This window comes from Carassius auratus, chromosome 14 (assembly GCF_003368295.1).
Source record: "Carassius auratus strain Wakin chromosome 14, ASM336829v1, whole genome shotgun sequence".
NCBI lineage: Eukaryota > Metazoa > Chordata > Actinopteri > Cypriniformes > Cyprinidae > Carassius > Carassius auratus.
In genome coordinates, this window is record NC_039256.1 from 30,941,356 (window position 1) to 30,960,957 (window position 19,602).

At 38.9% G+C, this 19,602-nt stretch overlaps 1 protein-coding gene across 5 annotated transcripts in view; it reads right to left on the reverse strand.

Moving 5' to 3' along the window:
- The window catches only part of enox2 (ecto-NOX disulfide-thiol exchanger 2), a 194,091-nt gene that overhangs the window by 47,649 nt on the left and 126,840 nt on the right, over window positions 1-19,602 (reverse strand). For all 5 annotated transcript variants that reach the window (XM_026281218.1, XM_026281217.1, XM_026281214.1 and 2 more), the window contains 2 exons: window positions 19,156-19,287; window positions 804-959 (listed from right to left, as the gene is read on the reverse strand). In XM_026281218.1, the coding sequence (XP_026137003.1) occupies window positions 804-959; window positions 19,156-19,267 (268 nt within the window). In that variant the 5' untranslated portion in view covers window positions 19,268-19,287. The remainder of the gene's footprint in view (window positions 1-803; window positions 960-19,155; window positions 19,288-19,602) is intronic.

Here is a 19,602-nt window from a genome sequence, read left to right on the forward strand (position 1 = left end):
GTACTTTAAAGTAAAACTTTAAATTTGACTTTACTACAAAGTGCACTTAATTGTGTTAAGAAATATTTTCATGAAAGTCTCTGATCTTTAAGAGCACTTAAGTGATCCATTTACATTATTAACATTAAGTGCACATTTAAACAATTAAATGCTCTTCTTTTTCACAAGGGTTTACACTGAGAAAAAATCTTTCTTTTTAGTGAATACTGATGGAGCAACACAATTTGTGTGTAAAAACATAACAGAAGACTTATTTAAAAACATCACGGAAGTGCTACAAGTGCACAATCAATACAATTAAGCACAATATTTCACAAGGTTACAGAGAAACAATCCCATCATGCCATATTTGGTAACAGTCTACTTTAATAGTCCAATTTAGACACAATGCTAATCTACTAGTAATCAACATTAACACTTTATTTTGATGCTCCATCAACTGACATATAAGAAACTTCGCAAGTACTTATTCTACCAACCCTAATCCGTACAGTCTACTAATACTCTCATGAGAGTTAGTTGACATGTAGTTGCAAAGTTATAGTCAGTAAAATGTCTAAAGTGGACTATCGAAATTAAGTGTTTGCCATTTTTTAGATATTTTTTAGCATTGCATAATCAAAACAACTGTACTTGCTGCAATATATTCTGAGACTGCGTTTTCAGAGAAGGTTTCATGCAACTCTGCCTCAGTATTTGGCTAAAAGAAATCTAAGGTTGCCTTAAAATGCTGCCTGTGGAGTCAGCTCATTAGGTTTTGGAACGCAGCCGAGCGAGAGAGAGAGAGAAAGAGAGACGCTCACTAGGATTGGGTGGAAAAAGCGTGCAGCTCTTGCAGTGGATGATTTCCTTCATGATGGGCATGTCTTGCGAAACCGGCGGGGGCACAAGCCCAAGGCCAGGCATCATGGGGTTCATCGGAGCAATTCCAGTCATCATGCCGAGGCTGGGGTCAAAATCTGCAGGAACAGAAGAGAGGACATCACAGGGGACTGAGTTAATAAAAGCCAATTCCGTCTACACGCTGCTACCATTCTGTTGTGGCACAAATTAAAGCTTTGAGAGCTAAACACTCTCCCTTAAAGATAAATAAACTTATAAGTCCCATACATATTTGAAAGGCTTTCCGAATGAATAGATTTTTACTGACTCATTCCTCCAGCTGTTTATGTATGCGCAAGTGGTCCATCTGTGGGCAAAGAAAGTGAACACTAGCTTTCATTTACAGGTATTGGTTTAGACTACAGCTGCACGACAGCGTGGAGCTCTTTGAAATGGAAATGGTGAAGGTCTCGCTCTCTGAGGTGTCCCCTGCACCTGAGGAGAGTTTAAACGTCTGTCTCACCTTACTAAGAGCACTCAACTCACACACTTCACATATTTCCCTTATTTGCCTCAATATAAGATAAACATGCTCTGCCTCTTGCATGGGGAAAAAATAGCAAAAAAGGTTCTGTGGGTAAAGATGTAATGTAAAAATGAAATGTAAATCGCAGAGTAAATAAATGCACCATACTATAAGTAAATAATGCAATAACACATTTCAGGGTTCATATTTAATCCTAAAATATCTCTATACAAATGATGAAAAAAGTTATAATATATTAAAAACAAAACAGAAAAAAATACTGGTTGTTAAGACAAGACAAAACAAATTAGAAGAAAATATGTGTCAGCTCGAGAGGCAAAATAAGTTCAAAAGTAACCAATGCCTCGAACTAAACTGAAACAAACAAACAACATCCATCCATCCATCCATCGAACAAGCATCCATCTATCCATCCAACATTCATCCATCCATCCATCCATCCATCCATCCATCCATCCATCCATCCAACATTCATCCATCCATCCATCCATCGAACAAGTATCCATCCATCCAAACATCCATCTATCATCCATCCATCCATCCATCCATTCAAACATCCATCCATCCATTGAACAAGCATCCATCCATACAAAACATCCATCCATCCATACAAAACATTCATTCATCCATCCATCCATCCATCCATCCATCGAACAAGTATCCATCCATCCAAACATCCATCTATCATCCATCTATCCATCCATTCAAACATCCATCCATCCATTGAACAAGCATCCATCCATCCATCATCCATCCAACATTCATCCATCGAACAAGCATCCATCCATCTTTTGAACAAGCATCCATTCATCCATCCATCCATCCATCCATGCAAACATCCATCCATCCATCCATCCACACAACCATTCATCCATCCAACATCCATCCAATAAGCATTCATCCATCCAAACATCCATCCATCCATCATCCATCCATCCATGCAAACATCCATCCATCCATCCATCCAACATCCATCCATCCACACAACCATTCATCCATCCAACATCCATCCAATAAGCATTCATCCATCCAAACATCCATCCATCATCCATCCATCCATCCATCCATCTGATAGATAAAAGTCAGAGAAAACTAGAAATCTATTACATCAGACAGCTTAATTTAGTGTTAAGAAAATCTATTAGGGGATAGTAACAGACATAGAAATAGGAAAGCCAAATATGAACAGATGATGGTCTGTGAGAACTGCTGGGCATGAAGCGGTCTCACAGGAGGGTGAGTCTGGAGCGTGTAGAATTACTCTGAACTGGCAGACGTGTCAGGAGACTGGTCCGGAGCACGGTCTCTCTAGAAGAACCAATGATAGAAGCAGGGCAGGACGTCCAACATGGAGACAGAGGAGCTGACCACTACATCGCCTGCCTTAATGACTCTGTTAGTATTGATATTTCTGTCTCTCAGACACTAATGGAGGCAGAAGATAAGATGACCCTCAATGGTATGGATGCCACGGCTTCAGCTGTGTATTCCAGTTTAAGTCTAAATCAGTACCAAGTAATTAGGGCTTTTCCTGCATGGCCATTCTTTCTCAGCTACAACAATGCAAAATTTTAGCTTGCCAAAGGTGTTTGTACTAAAAATTATAAACTTTTTCCTTTGTGTTCTTAAAAAGTTTTGTGTACAGACAACAGCGATGTCAAACGATCCCCAGGGGATCCATCAGTAGATGGCAATGTCACTTTATAAAGAAACACTACACGCCTGCACACATACATATCGCCTACAGACTGAACACAGCATTTTTACACTTTATACAGAGATGATGATGGTATTGTTTTCATGAACATCCATTCTGAAACCTGTTTGCAAAAGTTAGCATTTTAAGGCTCCCACAATGCTATTGCTGTTTAAATGAATGAGCAGAATGCAGTAAAACCTACTTAATTACAAAAGATTTGGAAAAATGGATCCTCTGCAGTGAATGGGTGCCATCAAAATGAGAATCCAAACCGAAAAGTACATCTCCTGTGGTCTCTCACATCAAAATCCATTTGAAGCATTGGTTACAAACACAAATTTTAATTGATGGACTGAAGTGGATTACTTGTGGATTATTGTGAAGGCAAACATTTTGATGGCACCCATTCACTGCAGAGCATCCATTGGTGAGACAGTGATGCAATGCTTAATTACTCCAGATCTGATGAAGAAAAAACTTGTCTAGATCTTGGATGGCCTGGGGGGTGACTACATTTTCACAATTTTTATTTTTGGGTGAACAATTCCTTTCAATACTCTATCAGGAACAACACAGATATTATTAAAAACAGGCTTATTTGCTTTCAGATATTACAAGATATGTGTTAATCATTAAGAGAGTCTGATGAAAGGAAAACAATATCAGTGAAACTGCAGGAAACAAACATTCTCATTAGAAACTCATTCCCGGCTCAGTAGTGGTCTACTCAGTCAGAATATTATAACACTGCAGTTCTATACAAATAAGGTGTTAATTACTTTGAGTTAGTTTGACTTCTTACAGCAATTTGATTTCTGGGCTGAAATTAAAAGACTTGATGTGCTTCAATCATGAATATAACATATATTAGTTGAATATAATTAACAGTCAAATGCATTAATTGCAGTTATATGGTATTATCAACAGGTTCATGCATGTGGATGAACAGGAAAACCCTTGATAGTAATGACAAAAAAATGGAAGGGTAAAAAAGGATTTTTCAAAGGATATGGTTTTGAAAGAGAAATATTAACCGCAGCCAAAGGAACATAAAAAATGTGAAAAACTTTAAAAGTTGCATCTTTCGATCCCACATACAAAACAACCAGAGGCAAATCCTTGTGAAGTAGCATGTCCAAGTCAGTGTGACCAAGCAATGGAGATAAAATAAGGATCCAGGTTTTGAATGCACTACTGAGAAAGACTTGCATCATTTGCAGCCTATGATCCATTTACCTCTGCAGTGCAGAAGAAAACATTATAATCCTAGGGATAATAAGCAAAGCATCAGTTCTCAAACAGGCTCAATAATAAGAGTTTGTTCTGCTGGCCCAGATTTGAAAACACGTTTTGAAAAGCAATAAGCATAGTCATACTTGTTTTTTGATTTAAACATTAAAAGTTTGTTTCAAGTCTAATCACACTTCTCTAAATAATATAGTTAATATAGCAATGTTGTAGTCGAGACCAGCTCATTCGAGTCCGAGTCCAGAGTGAGTCCAGAGAGGGTCGAGTCCGAGTCAAGACCGAGTTCAGAGAGATTGGGTCTGAGACAAGACCTAAAGAAATCTTCAAGAGTATGTAAATGTTTGGTGGAAACAATAAAGGGTAAAAGGGCCACATAGTATGTGGTGTAAAGGTAATTTTATTAGTATCATGAATTGTAACTTGTCAATATTAAGTGCTCATTTTCACATAACATCGTTGTACCACTATACACATCCATATAACCTTTCTAGTACACATAATATTACTGTACGACTCTATATTGTAATTCTACATAACACTTCTAGTACAAGTAACATTACTGTACCACTATACCTGTAAATGTTCAACTGTAACAGCTTTTACATAACTTTTAACCTTGAAGCTTAACTAATGACTGCTAATATCCTGAAAATGTCTTGGATTATGTGCACTTTAGATGTTGTGAAGATTACAGATGGGCATAATTACTTTTCAAAAAAATAAGTGAGGAGACCATCCTGGTACCCAACCAAGCACGATGTGGTCTCATGATCAATCCACCCAGACTAAAAACTCTCTCTACTGGTGCAGAGGAAGCAGGGACTGACAACAGTTACCATTTTATCACTTTCTAATCTAATGCTAATTTCCCTGGATGGTGCGTTTTAATGCAGGGTAAAATACACACTAGTCCAAGTTTTTTTTAGTTACGGAGGGCATACACACAAGAGCCGACTGACTGTCCAGGAAAATTTAATCCAAAAGTGTGTATGTGCCAGGGGAAGAAAGCTGGATGAAATGCCATATAAATTCAATGCATTCTGTCAGACATGTTTTTGGGGGGAGATGTTTAGTGTTGAGACAGTCAGTCTGTGTCTGTATTCATTATATAATTTAATTAAACGATATTTGTTTTTTTTCTGTGACCATTTTGTCCTACTTTGTAAAAATAACACAGTTGAGAGAAATAATGTAGCAATGTGGCTTTCTGGAAAGCGGGATCACTACAGGCGGATGGCAGGAGGGTAACTTAAGCCCGGTGACACACTGGCTGCGTGGCATCTCTGCTGCGTGCCAGAAGCGTGGTGGCTGCTTTGCGTTATCTGTGTTTACACACCAGAAGCGTGCCTGCACGCGGCGCTTGGCGCGCTGCTGCTGCTGTAGGTGACATAGAGGGAGACCGCCGACAGACAAGGCTCTTGTCTTCATGACAACATCAACTTTTTTTTTTTTTTTTTTTTTTTACACACCTACCTATAGGATAGGACACCGTCAACAGTATAGAGTATGTTTGACAGCTGCAATATTTGAAAATCGTTCCTTATTAATTTATTTTTTAAATTACATTTATATCTGAATTTATGCCAACCTATAGACTTTCAAATATCAAAATGTCATGAATTAATATGTATTTGTGTAAAAAATGACATATAAACATATTTTCCTAGTATATTTTGCCTGGAAACGCTTCCAACATGCACGCGTGTCGCGTGAAAAATAGGCGTCGGTTCTATTTCTAGCATGCACGGGTTTTCCGCGCGTCTCACGCAGGCAGTCTGCAAGATCTAACCTGTTAACATGGGAGCCGAATTAAAAACAGACACGCCACGCAGCTGAGGCGCTTGCGCCACACATCCAGTGTGTAGCTGGCCTAACGTCTCACGTCAAAAGAAAATCACCAGTCATTGGATGTCTCAAACATACATCAATTTAAATAAACATTAACATACAGTAATAATCATGAAATATTTTGATTGGGACTCGAGTGGACTCGGGCATAAGTCCGATTCCTAATATGTTCGAGTCCGAGTCAATACCGAGTCAAAATGCACACGAGTCCATGACAAGACCGAGACCATTAAAATACGGTCTCGAGACCGAGTCCAAGACCGAGTCCGAGTCTCGAGTACTCAACACTGATTAAAAGTGCCATAGAATGCATTAATACAATATTCTAAATTGTTTTCTGATGTGCCCAGAGTATGTATATGAAGTTCTCTCTCAAAATACCCCACAGATAATTTGTTATAGCTTGTTGAAATTGCCACTTTTAGGGTATGAGCCAAAACGCACTGTTTTTTTTTTGTCTCCTTTAAATGTAAATGAGCTGCTGCTCCTCTCCTCCATTTTCAGATGAGTGCTGAGCTCAGTGTTGCCAAGTCTGCAGTTTTCCCATGGGTTTAAGAGACCCCAATTACATGATATTTAGCTCCTAAAATGCTAATTTTACCATGGGAATCCTTCCAAAAACGTGTGTTTTACACCACCGGAATGCAATTTTTATTGTGAAATATTATGATTGGGCTAGTTTTGAGAAGCAATTGGGTGGGTTTTGTTGTGAAAACCTGGCAACCCTGGTGGAGCTACAAGAGTTCATGTTCGTGGGCATACCACCGATGTTATGGTTTAACTGGTGGTGACCATGTTACTGACTTCACATTTCTTCAAAATTCAATTTTTAACTACCACATTCCTATTCACAATCACTCTGGTATCACGTGAAGGTAGCATTAGTGAACACAGGCAAAGACAATGGTAGCTTTAGCAACATTAGCCTTACAGAGAGCAAAGAAGCTATTTCGAAAAACAAAATATGATGCGTGATACTCACTTTGTCTGTAGTCTGGATGTTTGCTCACTAAACATTGGTTTTGATCCCTCCTAACACACAACACTTTCAATGACTCTTTTGCGCTGACATTGTTCATCCAGCAGCTACAGCAAGAGAACAGTAATGCTGGACTGCTGCTCTTCACTCAGAGCTGTGTATATGCTAATAGGGCAGAGAGCATCACAAATGGGTGGGACTTTCCCCAGAGTCTGGCATCATAGTAAATCTGGAACTGCTCTTGTGGATAATTTATGTGTGTGTGTGTGTGTGTAGACGCACACATTTATAAATTGTAAAATATTTAGAAAAAAGAAGTTTAATGACATCTATAATAATGTGTTAATGGACCATGCTAACCAAAAATAGAATATGGAAAAAAGAGAAGGATGTTAGAAGAAGTAATCAGAAATAGCATTCATACTCTGTAAAAGGGTTAGACAAAAGGAGACTGGATCATCATATTAACAAATAAAGAAAAAAGTGCACTGAAAAAACACATTTCTCTCATCTGAAACAAATATAACGTCAACGTGTGGAAAATCTACACCACTAATTTTATCTCTGCAATATCCAAAATTAGAATCAGGTGCGCCAAACCAGATTAAAGCACTATTAGAGAGAAACTTGAGCAAAAAAGCTCACTAGTCCAGCAATTTCAAAGGCTTTTGTAGTCAATCACTCCACAGTCTGAAATACCATCTACAAATACAGAACATTTCCAATCCCTGGCAATCTGTCTAGGACAGGACGTCTTCTCAAAAGTCTTGCAAGACTTGTCTTGGCCAGTGTCAAAAGTACAGAAGCTGCACATCCAAAAGAGACTCTGCCCTACATGAAGAGTCAGGATGGAAGAAGCCCTTGCTCTCGAAAAAGAGTACAAATCCATGAGTGCAGCAGAAGATCATGTCAAGGTGGACATCCGGACTGTTGGAAGAGACAAAAATAAAGCTGCTTGGACGCACTGCCAGATGCCACATGCAATGGAGAAAGTATCTCTGAGGAGAGCTGGAGGAAGCTACAGAGCTCAGGGTTTGATTTCTGAAACTAAGCAAGGCCTTAACCTACCCCTTAACCTACCAATAATTTATTCTTAAAATCAGTGGTAAATGAAAACTGTTTAACAAGAAAGTAGAAACTTCTAACCCTGATATTAAGCCAAAAACACATATTTCTTTAGATTTTATTTCTCTACTCTGATTGGTCGATTGGAATGTTGATCCAGGAAGATGCTGTATTTGGTGAAATCACACTCACCACACACCTACAGTTATCTTTATCCTCACAGTATCTTACTGTTTTATCAGGGATATGACAGTACAGAGCCAACACGTGTGGCAACATCATCTTCAACGTCTCGACTGAAACTCAAACATTTCATCAAATTCCTCCATCTGGTAAAAGCACCACCAATATTCACCTATTCACCAAGTCTTCAAATGTAGGCCTGCGCTTCTGTAACTGATTCTGAAGTTATTTACCCATGTAAGGCTAATGTAGGCCATAAGTTGACCACATTAATGTTCTAATGGTGTCTGAGAGGCTCAATCTTTACACTTTAGGAGATACAGTCTACTTATAGTAGTCAATGAACAATAAACTGGGTTAAGAAAATGTCATGTAAAATCTTCACCTTTAGGTCTGGAGTGTGGGAAACGTGGCCGATCTCTCCTAGCAGTTTAAGAGTAATGTGTGATGGTTCTGTGTTGGGCGGGATGGACGTAGCCCTCGGTTGAGGTCTTTAATGTGCCTCACGGCAGCAGGTGCAGGTCTGCTTGTGCTCTGGCACTGAGGTAATAGGCGCTGGACTGATGAATTATGGATCCTGCTCTCGGCTGGCACGCAGCACATTAAGCAGGCTGAGAAATTACAGGCCTGGCTCTCCTGGAGAAGCAGCCGGTTAAAAAATTAGAGCTTGAAATGATATTTATTCATGGCACCCATAAGACCGATGATCCACAAAAAAACAAATGGTCTCTCCAGATAAATAAAACGATACGTTTGTTTAGAACCTGCCCTAGTTTAATCAAAAGTAGATTGATCAAATCCACATCATTTCCCAGCGCTGGATCCTCAGGATGGTGTAGATTAAGGAAAGACGGGGGAATATCCTCGGGCAGTAAAGTTTAACAGAGATTATTTACATTTGTTCTCAGAGCAAAGCCCAGGAAGGATTTTCTCAAGCCTGAGGAATAATAGACATTGAAAGTACACCCATGTTTTCTTGTTTCAGCTCTGTTAACATCTACTCCAGAAGAAAACTAACAACGTTAGAGACTCTGGGATGGAGTAGTCTCTTAAACGTGAAGATAAATAAAAGTCTTTAAATAGATAAGCTCGACTACAGGGGGACCAATCATGGGAAATAAAAGAGTTTGGTGTTCTGTGTCAACATATTGAGTCCTCATTCACAACACTAGCTTACTCTTCTGTCCACCCATGTTGTTTATTAAAACCAGGCGGCAAAAATGTTTCATTCAGAAATCGTTGCACTACTGACATCACAACCAAAAACATATGACTACCTTTCTCTGCTTATACAAAGAAAGAAAGATGTTTCAAGAAAGCTGGAAGAAAGTAGTTCAATGCAGTACATATAATCAACACTAGGGATGCAAACAAAGCAATATGAAACAGAACAAAATGGAAAACATCTGCACGCTACAACCAACAATGACCACAAGAAATACTAGAGTTTAAAAACACAAGGACAAGGGCTAACAAGACTAACAAGAAGCAATTCTATATGATTACATTACAAAAAAAGTGGAAAAAATAAGCAAACTTCAGTGCCATTTTCAGATTAAAATGTACAAATGTATAAAACGACTAAATATAATAGTCATTATTTAATTATTTGGTGTTCTTTGATAAAATAGTAAATACAAAAAGTCTGAATGGCTATCTGAAACCGTGCTGTTTGATTTCCTTCTTCTCCACAACAAGCAGGAGTCAGAAACAGGGGAAATTGGGCTATTTTTGCTTTCTATAAGCACCACCTACTGGTAATTACTGTCAATTTGCTTTTTCAGCCCATTACACAGTGCCATGTTATACATTTTTTTCCACTTTGTGGGGAAAAAAGCTATTATGTATTCTAAAAATGTAAACAGTTCAGATTATAATGTACTTATTATTCACATCATTATGAAGTGACCACACAATAACCAAACTTTTTAATAGATATATATAATAGAATACGGTCACATTTCAGAAGATTCAAAGTTTTTCAATATATATTCTTTTGTCTGACACAGAAGGAAGTCTTGGAACAACTTGTGTAGTTGTGTTTAGTGTTGTGAAATTCTGCTAAATATCTCAAATTATGCAAAAGAAACCGTAAAAATAACAACCAACAAAATTTATGGCGAACCGCAAGAACAGCTTTTCAATTATTTATTGTGGGATAACTTTGAACACTTTAAATATTGATGCTGTACTGGAATCCGTGTTGGATCTTCCATTTATAATATGCAATACTTCTAAAACCTTGATTCGCTTTGGGCAGCTGCATTAAAAGGCAGCCATCAATCAAAAGAGCAAGAGAGTCAGAAAAATCAGCCTGGCATTTAACAGCAGAGAGCTGCTGGCGACTGCTGCCACGCTCTCCGCCTTCCTCCGCAAACGCCCCCCTCAGAAGCACCGCTGAAGAATGACACAGTTAGACCCCGGGAGGCAGGTTGGCTATTCTCAAATGAGGCATGCAAACCATCTCCCAGTGGAATAAGTCGTCGTGTCTTTGTGGGAAATCTGCAACCAAAGACCTGCAGTTTTACACGCATAGGAATTCTGGGGCCCAGAAATCACTTTACCCCACTAAGCCTGCACTGACAGATGAGATTTTGGCCTGTATAACCATAATTTTCCTCATTTCACTGAGATTGGGACAGATACACAGCTGTTTCCAAACAATGCCAGATGTGAATATAGCAGCTCCACACATTTAACACAATATTTGTACCAAAAGTTCACTAGTATAACTGTGAGATTTGATAAATACAGTGCCCGAAGCCAAGTGTCAAGAACCATGTTAAACTGAATGCCTAATAAAAGTTACAACAGATGTTACATTAAAACTCTGGAAAGAGGTGTGAAAAGTATTGGTATCAGAACACTCTTAAAAATAAAGGTCCTTAAGAAGGTTATTCGAAGTGATGCAATAGAAAAAACATTTTTGGTTCCACAAAAAACCATTCAGTTAAAGGTTCTTTAAAGAACCGTCACTTTCTTACCTTTTTAGAATCTGAAGAACCTTCTTTCACCACAAAGAACCTTGTGAAACAGAAAGGTTCTTCAGATGTTAAAGGTTCTTTATGGAACTAGGGCAGGGCGATATATCGAATATTAGCGATAATATCGGAATAATTTTGACGACGATGTAAAATTTGAATACATTAGAGCCCGACCGATATATCGGCCGGCCGATATTATCGGCCGATATGAGCTAATTGCATTTAAATCGGCATCGGCGTTTATAACGGCCGATGAAACATGAGAAACAGTCTCATATTCTTCACTCATGTTATGAGTGTTGCATAGTTTGCCCACCAGAGGGCGGTCTGCAGCTCCAGAGTTGCAACAGCGCCAGAAATCCACAAAGAAGAAAGCGATCAGCCAAGCCACCCAGGTGAGTCTGTCCTTCGTCATGTGAAATGATTGTAGATTTAGTTCATACACTGTATATAAAAACGGTGTGGTAGTTCTAGTTAACGGTCCTATCATTATCACTTCTAAATATTCTGTAACATCACTTACAGACGCTAATGCATTGCTATATTAGATTAGCCACAAAGCTAATACCATGTTTATCAGTGGAAGAGCGCGAACGTTAATAAGAGGTCGAACTATAAAGTTAGCGTTTAGTGCTTATTCTATTGCGGTGTGTTTCCCACATAATGACCGCTTAATGGGCCTTTCACACAGGACGCGGTATGCACAGCGCTTGGCCGCTGGGTTTAGCGTTGCCCTTCAGATACAACGCGATTTGCCCTGCTCTGCGCTATGGCGTAGGCGGAGTTTTAAAAACTTTTAGCGGGAGCTCTTTCATAGTCTGTTGTTCCTCTTTTCGGTCAGCAGCAAACATGTATCTGTCCCGTTGTAAGAAGCGAGCGATAGCGCTAGTCCTGCTGATGAGAATTAAGAGAGAAGCAAGGAAGAAGAGGCTACCCTCAGGCCCAGGGAACAATTTGGTGAATTCAGGCTGGTTACGTTACTCTAACGCTAATATAGCTTCCTTTTTAGCAGGCCCCTTAAATGCTTGCTATTAACTTGTTTGAAGGTGGTTCTTCTCAAAATTGACAGCGGTGTGTTCATGGCACTAACGTTAACCATTTTGATTCAGACTGCACAAAGAGAAGAGGAGAAGATATACGGGTCCGTTGTGAATGTGTCTGTGAGAGCAAATATAGTGTAGTTACAGTAACTACAGTAGGTGCGTCAGAAATGATTAAATCAGAGGGGACATGTAAATAAATGTGAGCTGAACAAGCGCTTTTTTCTTTTCTTTTTTTTTCTTACATATTGTTTCAAAGCAGCTTTACAGACATAACAGGAAAATGTTGAAATAATATTGTTAAATATAAGGAGGTTAATACCTATTGCTTGACAAATAAAAAAAAATATATATTTCTCATTTTTGCCTATGTAGGAGATCCCTGTTTATTATTATTATAATTCTAATGATGACATGAGTAATGATACATGGTGATATTATTAATACACATGCTTATTCTTTCTATGTCTCTCTTTCTGCCCTACAGATGGCTGAAAAAGGTGAATGATGTAGCAGCAAAAGTGTGGGACTACTTCTGCAAATACTTTAACTTTAGTATTATAATTTATTTACAGTACACACACAGACTGTTAAAATCAGCTTCAACTGGAAGAAAGTAAAAGTGTTAAATGTTTAAAATCAGACTGTTTTTTGATCGTTAAAAAATAAATACTTTTGATGTGCAATTGTTTAGTGATTGAGACCGTAATCTAAGGCTTTTTTTTACATAAATCCCTTCTGGAAAATGGTTTATACAGTCCACATACATAGAACAGGCAGATATTTTGCCATTGAATGTTATGTAAGTGCAGCTTATAGGAAATGGGTCTAATATCCAGTTTATTTTCAAAATCAAAATATCGGCTTATAAATCGGCTCTTTTCAAGTTAATATCGGCATCGGCATCGGCCCCCAAAAATCCATATCGGTCGGGCTCTAGAATACATCGAGAATATCCCAAAAGAACGCGCCGAATGTCCAAAAAAGGAACCTGTAACTGCTGACTGCTCTACGCCCCTCTACTACAAGAGCTTTAATGATAGCGGTTGCCAGATAACAAGAGTTTAAATCTCCGAATCAGAGCTCCACTGTTACAAGGATACATTTCCTGCCCGGTGTTTGCTTATTTTAAGCAATCTGGCAACCATGCGCACGTGCTCACTCCTCATTGCGGAAGAGCTGGAATTGAGCGATCAGCCGGTGTGTGTTCTGTCGTGAGATCGCAACTGTATTGTTTGCATTTGTGATCGCAAAATAAATGCAATTACTCGACTGCTGATGTTTGAATAGAGAAACATAGGCTATGGCCAATTGGAATTACTACTTGGGAATTTCACTGATATGTTTATGTATAGCTCCACTTCTAAGTGGCTTTTTAGTGTCAGTAGGAACATAGTTTCATGCCACAGAGCTTCTCTTAAAACCGCAGACAGTTGACAGACTTGTTTTAAAACTTGTTAACAAAATTTAAATAAAATACTTATCCCAGTTGCATAGTTTAAATTGTGAATTGCATGCACTAAAAAGTTGACACAATGCACTTTCTGTACTTAATTTGCACTGCTTCAGTTACATATAGGCCTACATGTATTCATTTAATAAAAAGCAGTAAGTGATCTCTTGGTCTAGATTTTTTTTAACTGCTTAAATTAGCTGTTTAATCTAAATTGTTTTTTTTTGTTTTTGTTTTTTAATGGGCAAAAGAAAATCATGTTTTTTTATTATTTAAATGCAAATGCAAACATATCGAGATATATATCAAATATCGTAAAAATTTTGACAATATCAAGATATCTTTTATATATATATATATCGCCCAGCCTTATATGGAACCATTTAGACATTGAGGTTCTTCTATGGCATCGTTAAGCACCTTTATTCATTTTTTTTACTTTTTCTTATTCGCAGACAAAATTGTATAAACAATTGTACTTGACATATAAATAACCCACAAAAACATACAGAGAACAACACATTTAGTCAATAAATGGTAACATAAAAAGTAAATACACCACCCCCAGATGTTTCCACTGAGCTAAATAATATTCACCATGACCATGGTTCGTCACACGCTTCTACTGCTGTGCATTACAGAAATTCAACCCAATTTCTCTAAATTAATATCAATTCTCCCAGGCAAACTATAGGAGAGTTTTTAAAGGGCTGCCACTCATCCTAAATCTGAAAGCTGCTTAAAAAATTGGAGGCCTACAGAAGATTTCGAGTTTTTTTACAAGCATGATGGAAGCACCTTTATTTTTAAGAGTAGAGGAGTGAGAATCAGCTTCAAGAGAAAAGCTAAATCTGGATAAAGCACAGCAGGACTAAATGTTCTGCTATATCAAGTACTCTTGGTTATCACTGCATTACATAGAGCTATCTGCTAAATCTAAATACTCTGACGGTAAATCATTTCAGATGCCTCCTGTTCAGACAGTCCTCTTATATCAGCAGCAAAGGACACTGATTCCCTCATGACTGCTGCAGGCTGCTGCTTATTGACTGACAAACCTGAAACAGGAGCTGGAGGAGGAATATCAAACAGCTCATAAATTGACCCGTCAAGATCAGTGAGCAATGTCTAAAGCATGGTTTCCTGCGCTTAAAACTCACACAGCTCAAGCATGTTGCAAATAACATATTCACTTAGCAAGAAGCAAGCAGTCGATTCTCAATATGGGCTCTGCAACACAACATAAAGCTGGAAAAACTATTACAGTCTTATTAAGATCTACAAAGTTATGGAGGAATTCACATTTTGAAGATCTGAAGAAATGGGAATGAACACAGTCTTGGCTCTTTTATATTAGCGAAAGATTAACGGATTTCCCAAACGACCAAATGGTTGAAGAACATAGAACAGATCCTTAAATGTCCAGTGAAAGACAGACGGACACATTTGTTCAGATAGACAGAGAGATTGAAGAGAAAGATGGATGGACAGACAGATGCTCATTTGCTCAGACAGTGTTTATGTAAATAGATTTGACTTCAACGTGGAGGGAAAAATGTAAATGTGGCTTTAAATCAAGGCCATAAAAGAGTCAGACCTCAGCTGGAGTCTGTTCCAATTAGCTGTCTTTCCTGATGATATTGATCATAATATGAGCTCCCCATGAATCCTGCGGAGCTGTGCGAGTATAATCTATCACACAGCAGACCCACAATCCCTGCCTAAAGAGACTGGAAATATAGAGCGGCATAAAAATATGCTGCGGTTAAGGCCTGTGGACCACCCCGAAGAGCAATAACACATATCTCTTTGATGCATTCATAGCAGAAGTCTTATTTATTCAGATGAATGAAGAGACAAGAGCTGCTACACTTTACTCAACCCACAGGTCCCCAGAAGCTGAGAAACATGCTCTGGAGGGCAGAAAGAGAAAAACATGCTAAATAATAGACTTTAGAATAACAGTGGACTTGGAGGAAGATGTTTGCAAAGACACAGGAGTCTCTCTTATACTAGGGAAATGAGCGAAGTTGAGAAGTGAGAGTGTGCATACTGCATTCCTGTGAATGAATACTGTTACACATTGCCAGGATTGGCATAACACCTTCTTACGACTTACAAGAGCCCAACCATCTTGGAATACCATCATCTCCAAAGCCGCAATCCAAAACGGTGTAGCTCAAAGTAGACAGCAACACCGAGAGGACTGGGGCTAAGATTCCTCCGCTGAAGAACAGCAGGTCAGAGATTGTGAATAATTAATCACAGTGAAGTGCAAGCCAGAGCGAAGCCAAGTAAAAACACACAGTACTGTGTGCTCGTCTGGAATACACTGTAGCTACAAGGGCTGAGTGATACACTGAATATTCACTAGGGGTGTGTGATACTGACAAAATCATATCTGAATGTTTTTAGGGGAATTTGTAGATTTTGCTGAGTGCTGGTACCTCGGCTAGTTTAGGCCTTGACTTCACAACGCTTCTTTACTCTCTGAGGTTGGTTAGTTCACACATTATAGGACATTTTAGACAAAAGTGGCATCGGAAGTGACCTTTAGATTTATAAAATCTATTATGCAAATTAGAGTAGGTATAAATGCATTTTATTTGGAAATAGAATTTTGAATAATGAAATAGGAAATTATAAGTCTTATTGAGTGAGTCATTGAATCATTCACTCAATTTTTTTCATTTTTGTTAAAAACATTTGGTTCATAGCAAGTGACTTATCTTTATAATAGGTTTCCTGAAAGACACACCTTGTTTGGAATGGTTTTCTTATTTTTGATTTGAATTATTAACATACTAGATAATAGTAACTCACACAGCTACGATTTTGTAGAAAATACATAATGCACGCCCCTAATATTCACAATACCTTTGAGATACATTTTGGAGACCATGACTGAACAATCATTGTTACAAAATTTCAGTTCACAGAAATATGTCTGCGGCATTTGTCTTCTAATAAATTATTTTATGAAAATAAATAAAAAAAGAAGAATTTATATATAGGTAAATATTCCCGACTTGTATCATTATGTTTGCTATTAAATAAGATTGAAATCATAAAAAAAGGTTAACCCCCAACCTTGCGCTTGATATCGTAATACTCTAACAATTGAGCTACAGGAACACTATAATACAATATAATATATTTTTACTAAAATAAAACATTTAAATATTAGAAAGATAAATACTGAAGGTAAATGTATTTAGCTATAATTAAGCAATCCTTGCAAATGCACTGAATTTTAAAGAGACACACTTCATCTCTGTTGATTATAGCATCATCTGTGTGTAATGGAGGCAGGACTGATTAGCTGGTTGGCTGAATGGACTACTCAGTGTCATATTCATTACCGTATGACTCCACACAACTTGCTGAGGCGGCAGAGTACAGGAACGGAATGGAGTTTGTGGTGAGTTTAGTTTGGGAGACTGTTAGGATGTTGGAGGAAGCAGCTGCTCCCTCTGTGTGATTAATGATGTCCGACTTGAGGCAGACAGTACTGCTCTTCCCTCCACCTCCAATCAAAATACAGCCTGAGCCAATGCCGACTGAACAGACAGGGTCATAACAACATGAAGCACACCCAGTTCTCCCCACAGCACGGTGGAAAGGACGGGTCGGCAGAAAGCTCAGACCAAAATTACTTCCCACTAAGGAGCCTAAGGAATCACTGACAATCAAGGAAAGAAAAAGGGACGAGGAAAGTGGAGAAATATCTTTACGCAGGAGTGACCCGCTGTGATGCCCTGATTCAAGGCCTTCATCTGTATTCGTCCGGTCTCTGCCAGACAGGAAGCAAGAGGAGGCAAAAAGGCTCCCAGAATTCCCTGCGGCGGGACTGATTAGAATAAAAGAGCCACAGTACTGGGGGAGCGAGCTCCCGGGAGCCAGGACACATTAACAGCACTAAGAGCCGTTTCATTCCAGCTCATTGCATGGCTCGCAGATTAAAGCTGCATAGTCTTTCTCTCATAAAACTGCCATCAGCATTTCTCTCCTCCCAATGCCAGTCTAGAAACCACTAGACAGACTCCAGAATTTGCTCTTGGGCGGTGAACTCGCAAAATAGGAGCTTGAGACGTTTGCGTGGCGGCCGCATAAACAGCGCAAATTAAATTTGATAGAAAAGTAGCGTAGGTGGCTAGAGCATCCCCACGGCCCACTTCATTTGAAACATGGACCTATAGCGGGCTACACCCGCGCACACATACATCTACGACTGGGACTTTAAATAAGACGAAGGAGGTGATTTGTGAAACTCCAAAGAGAAATGATTCTAAAAGACATTTATACTGATGAATGCAGCCCATCATTTTGAATGAAACCGAAGAAAGGACAAAAATGAGATGTTTGCTGCCTGTCGGATGACCCTCCAGTGTTTTCTTTTCAGCGTGATGAAAATCCATCCGTCTTGCAGATGCATTTCATTCTAATCTCCCTGGAATTAAATCAACGGTTCAATGGCATTTTTGGATCGCTCACCTCTGGTGTGTGCTAATAAACGATGCGGTGCGAAAGAGAAACGAGCTCTGAAATGTGCGCTGTGGATGTGTAGGTTTAAGTGACTCATGCGCACCAGCAGAGATGTTCTGCAGCTCCATCCAGCTGGCATTACACAGCCTCGGCTCCCAGCGTCACACAGCCGCTCCAACCAATGAGATGAAAAAGCCCTGGGACTAATTGGCCACTCTGACGGCACTGTGGGAATGTGTTTGAAGTTTTCACACTGGTACTTTCACACTCTTGCTGAGTCAGTCGAGCGCTCTGCTTCTGGCCCACAGGATGCATCAGCCTCAGACCAGCAAACATACAGAGATCTTTTGCAGTGTGGTCCATACTGCAGCTTACTGGATCCCAGAACAGGTCATTTAGACAGAACCGGAACAGAATACAACCAGTCCATCATTCTATTTTTAAATGATGATAGACAATCAGAAAATGACTGAAAATGTGTCAAATTTCCTTGCATCTAAAACTTATAAAAACAGACTTTCCCACAGATACATCTCAGCAAAAGAGTGGAAGTCTGCCAGGAAAAAACAATGTTACTAGCAAGTGTTTTCACGATCTCCAACATTCCAGTAGACAGAAGCACCAGGCTACACTTCAGAGAAAGAACTGGCTTTGAAGCATGCATCTTTGAAATATATCCAAAAGCTATATTTGCACTGAAGATCACTACATTTTTTTTTTTTGTAGTGCATTTTGTGATTAAACATTAAAAAAATGAATGAATGAAAAGCATGAAATGCCGCTGTGCAGTATAGTGAGTTACCTGACATGATGGGTTGTCCAGTCATGCTCATGGGAGCCATCCCGAGGTTGTTCATGGCAGTCGCCCAAGCATTAGGGTCCGACATGGGCATCGCTAAAGAGTTGGTGTCCATGCCGATATTTCTGAGCCCCTCTGAAAGAGAGAAAAACACCATCCAAGTTTATCTCTAAAAGGGCTCTTCTAAAAGACAGAATATGTCTGGAAATTGTGCCTATTTGTGTGACCTGTTACTCAATAAACCCATTTAGCTCACATTTATGACCAAAATTTGAAGTTGGAGCTGTTGATATACACCACTGTTCAACAGACTGGGAACAGTGAAATTGTCTGATGTTTTTATGCTTACCAATGCTGCATTTATTTACTAAAAATTACAGTAAAAACAGAAGTATTCTGAACTATTAATACAATTGGAAATAGTTACTGTTCTCTATTTGAATAACTAAA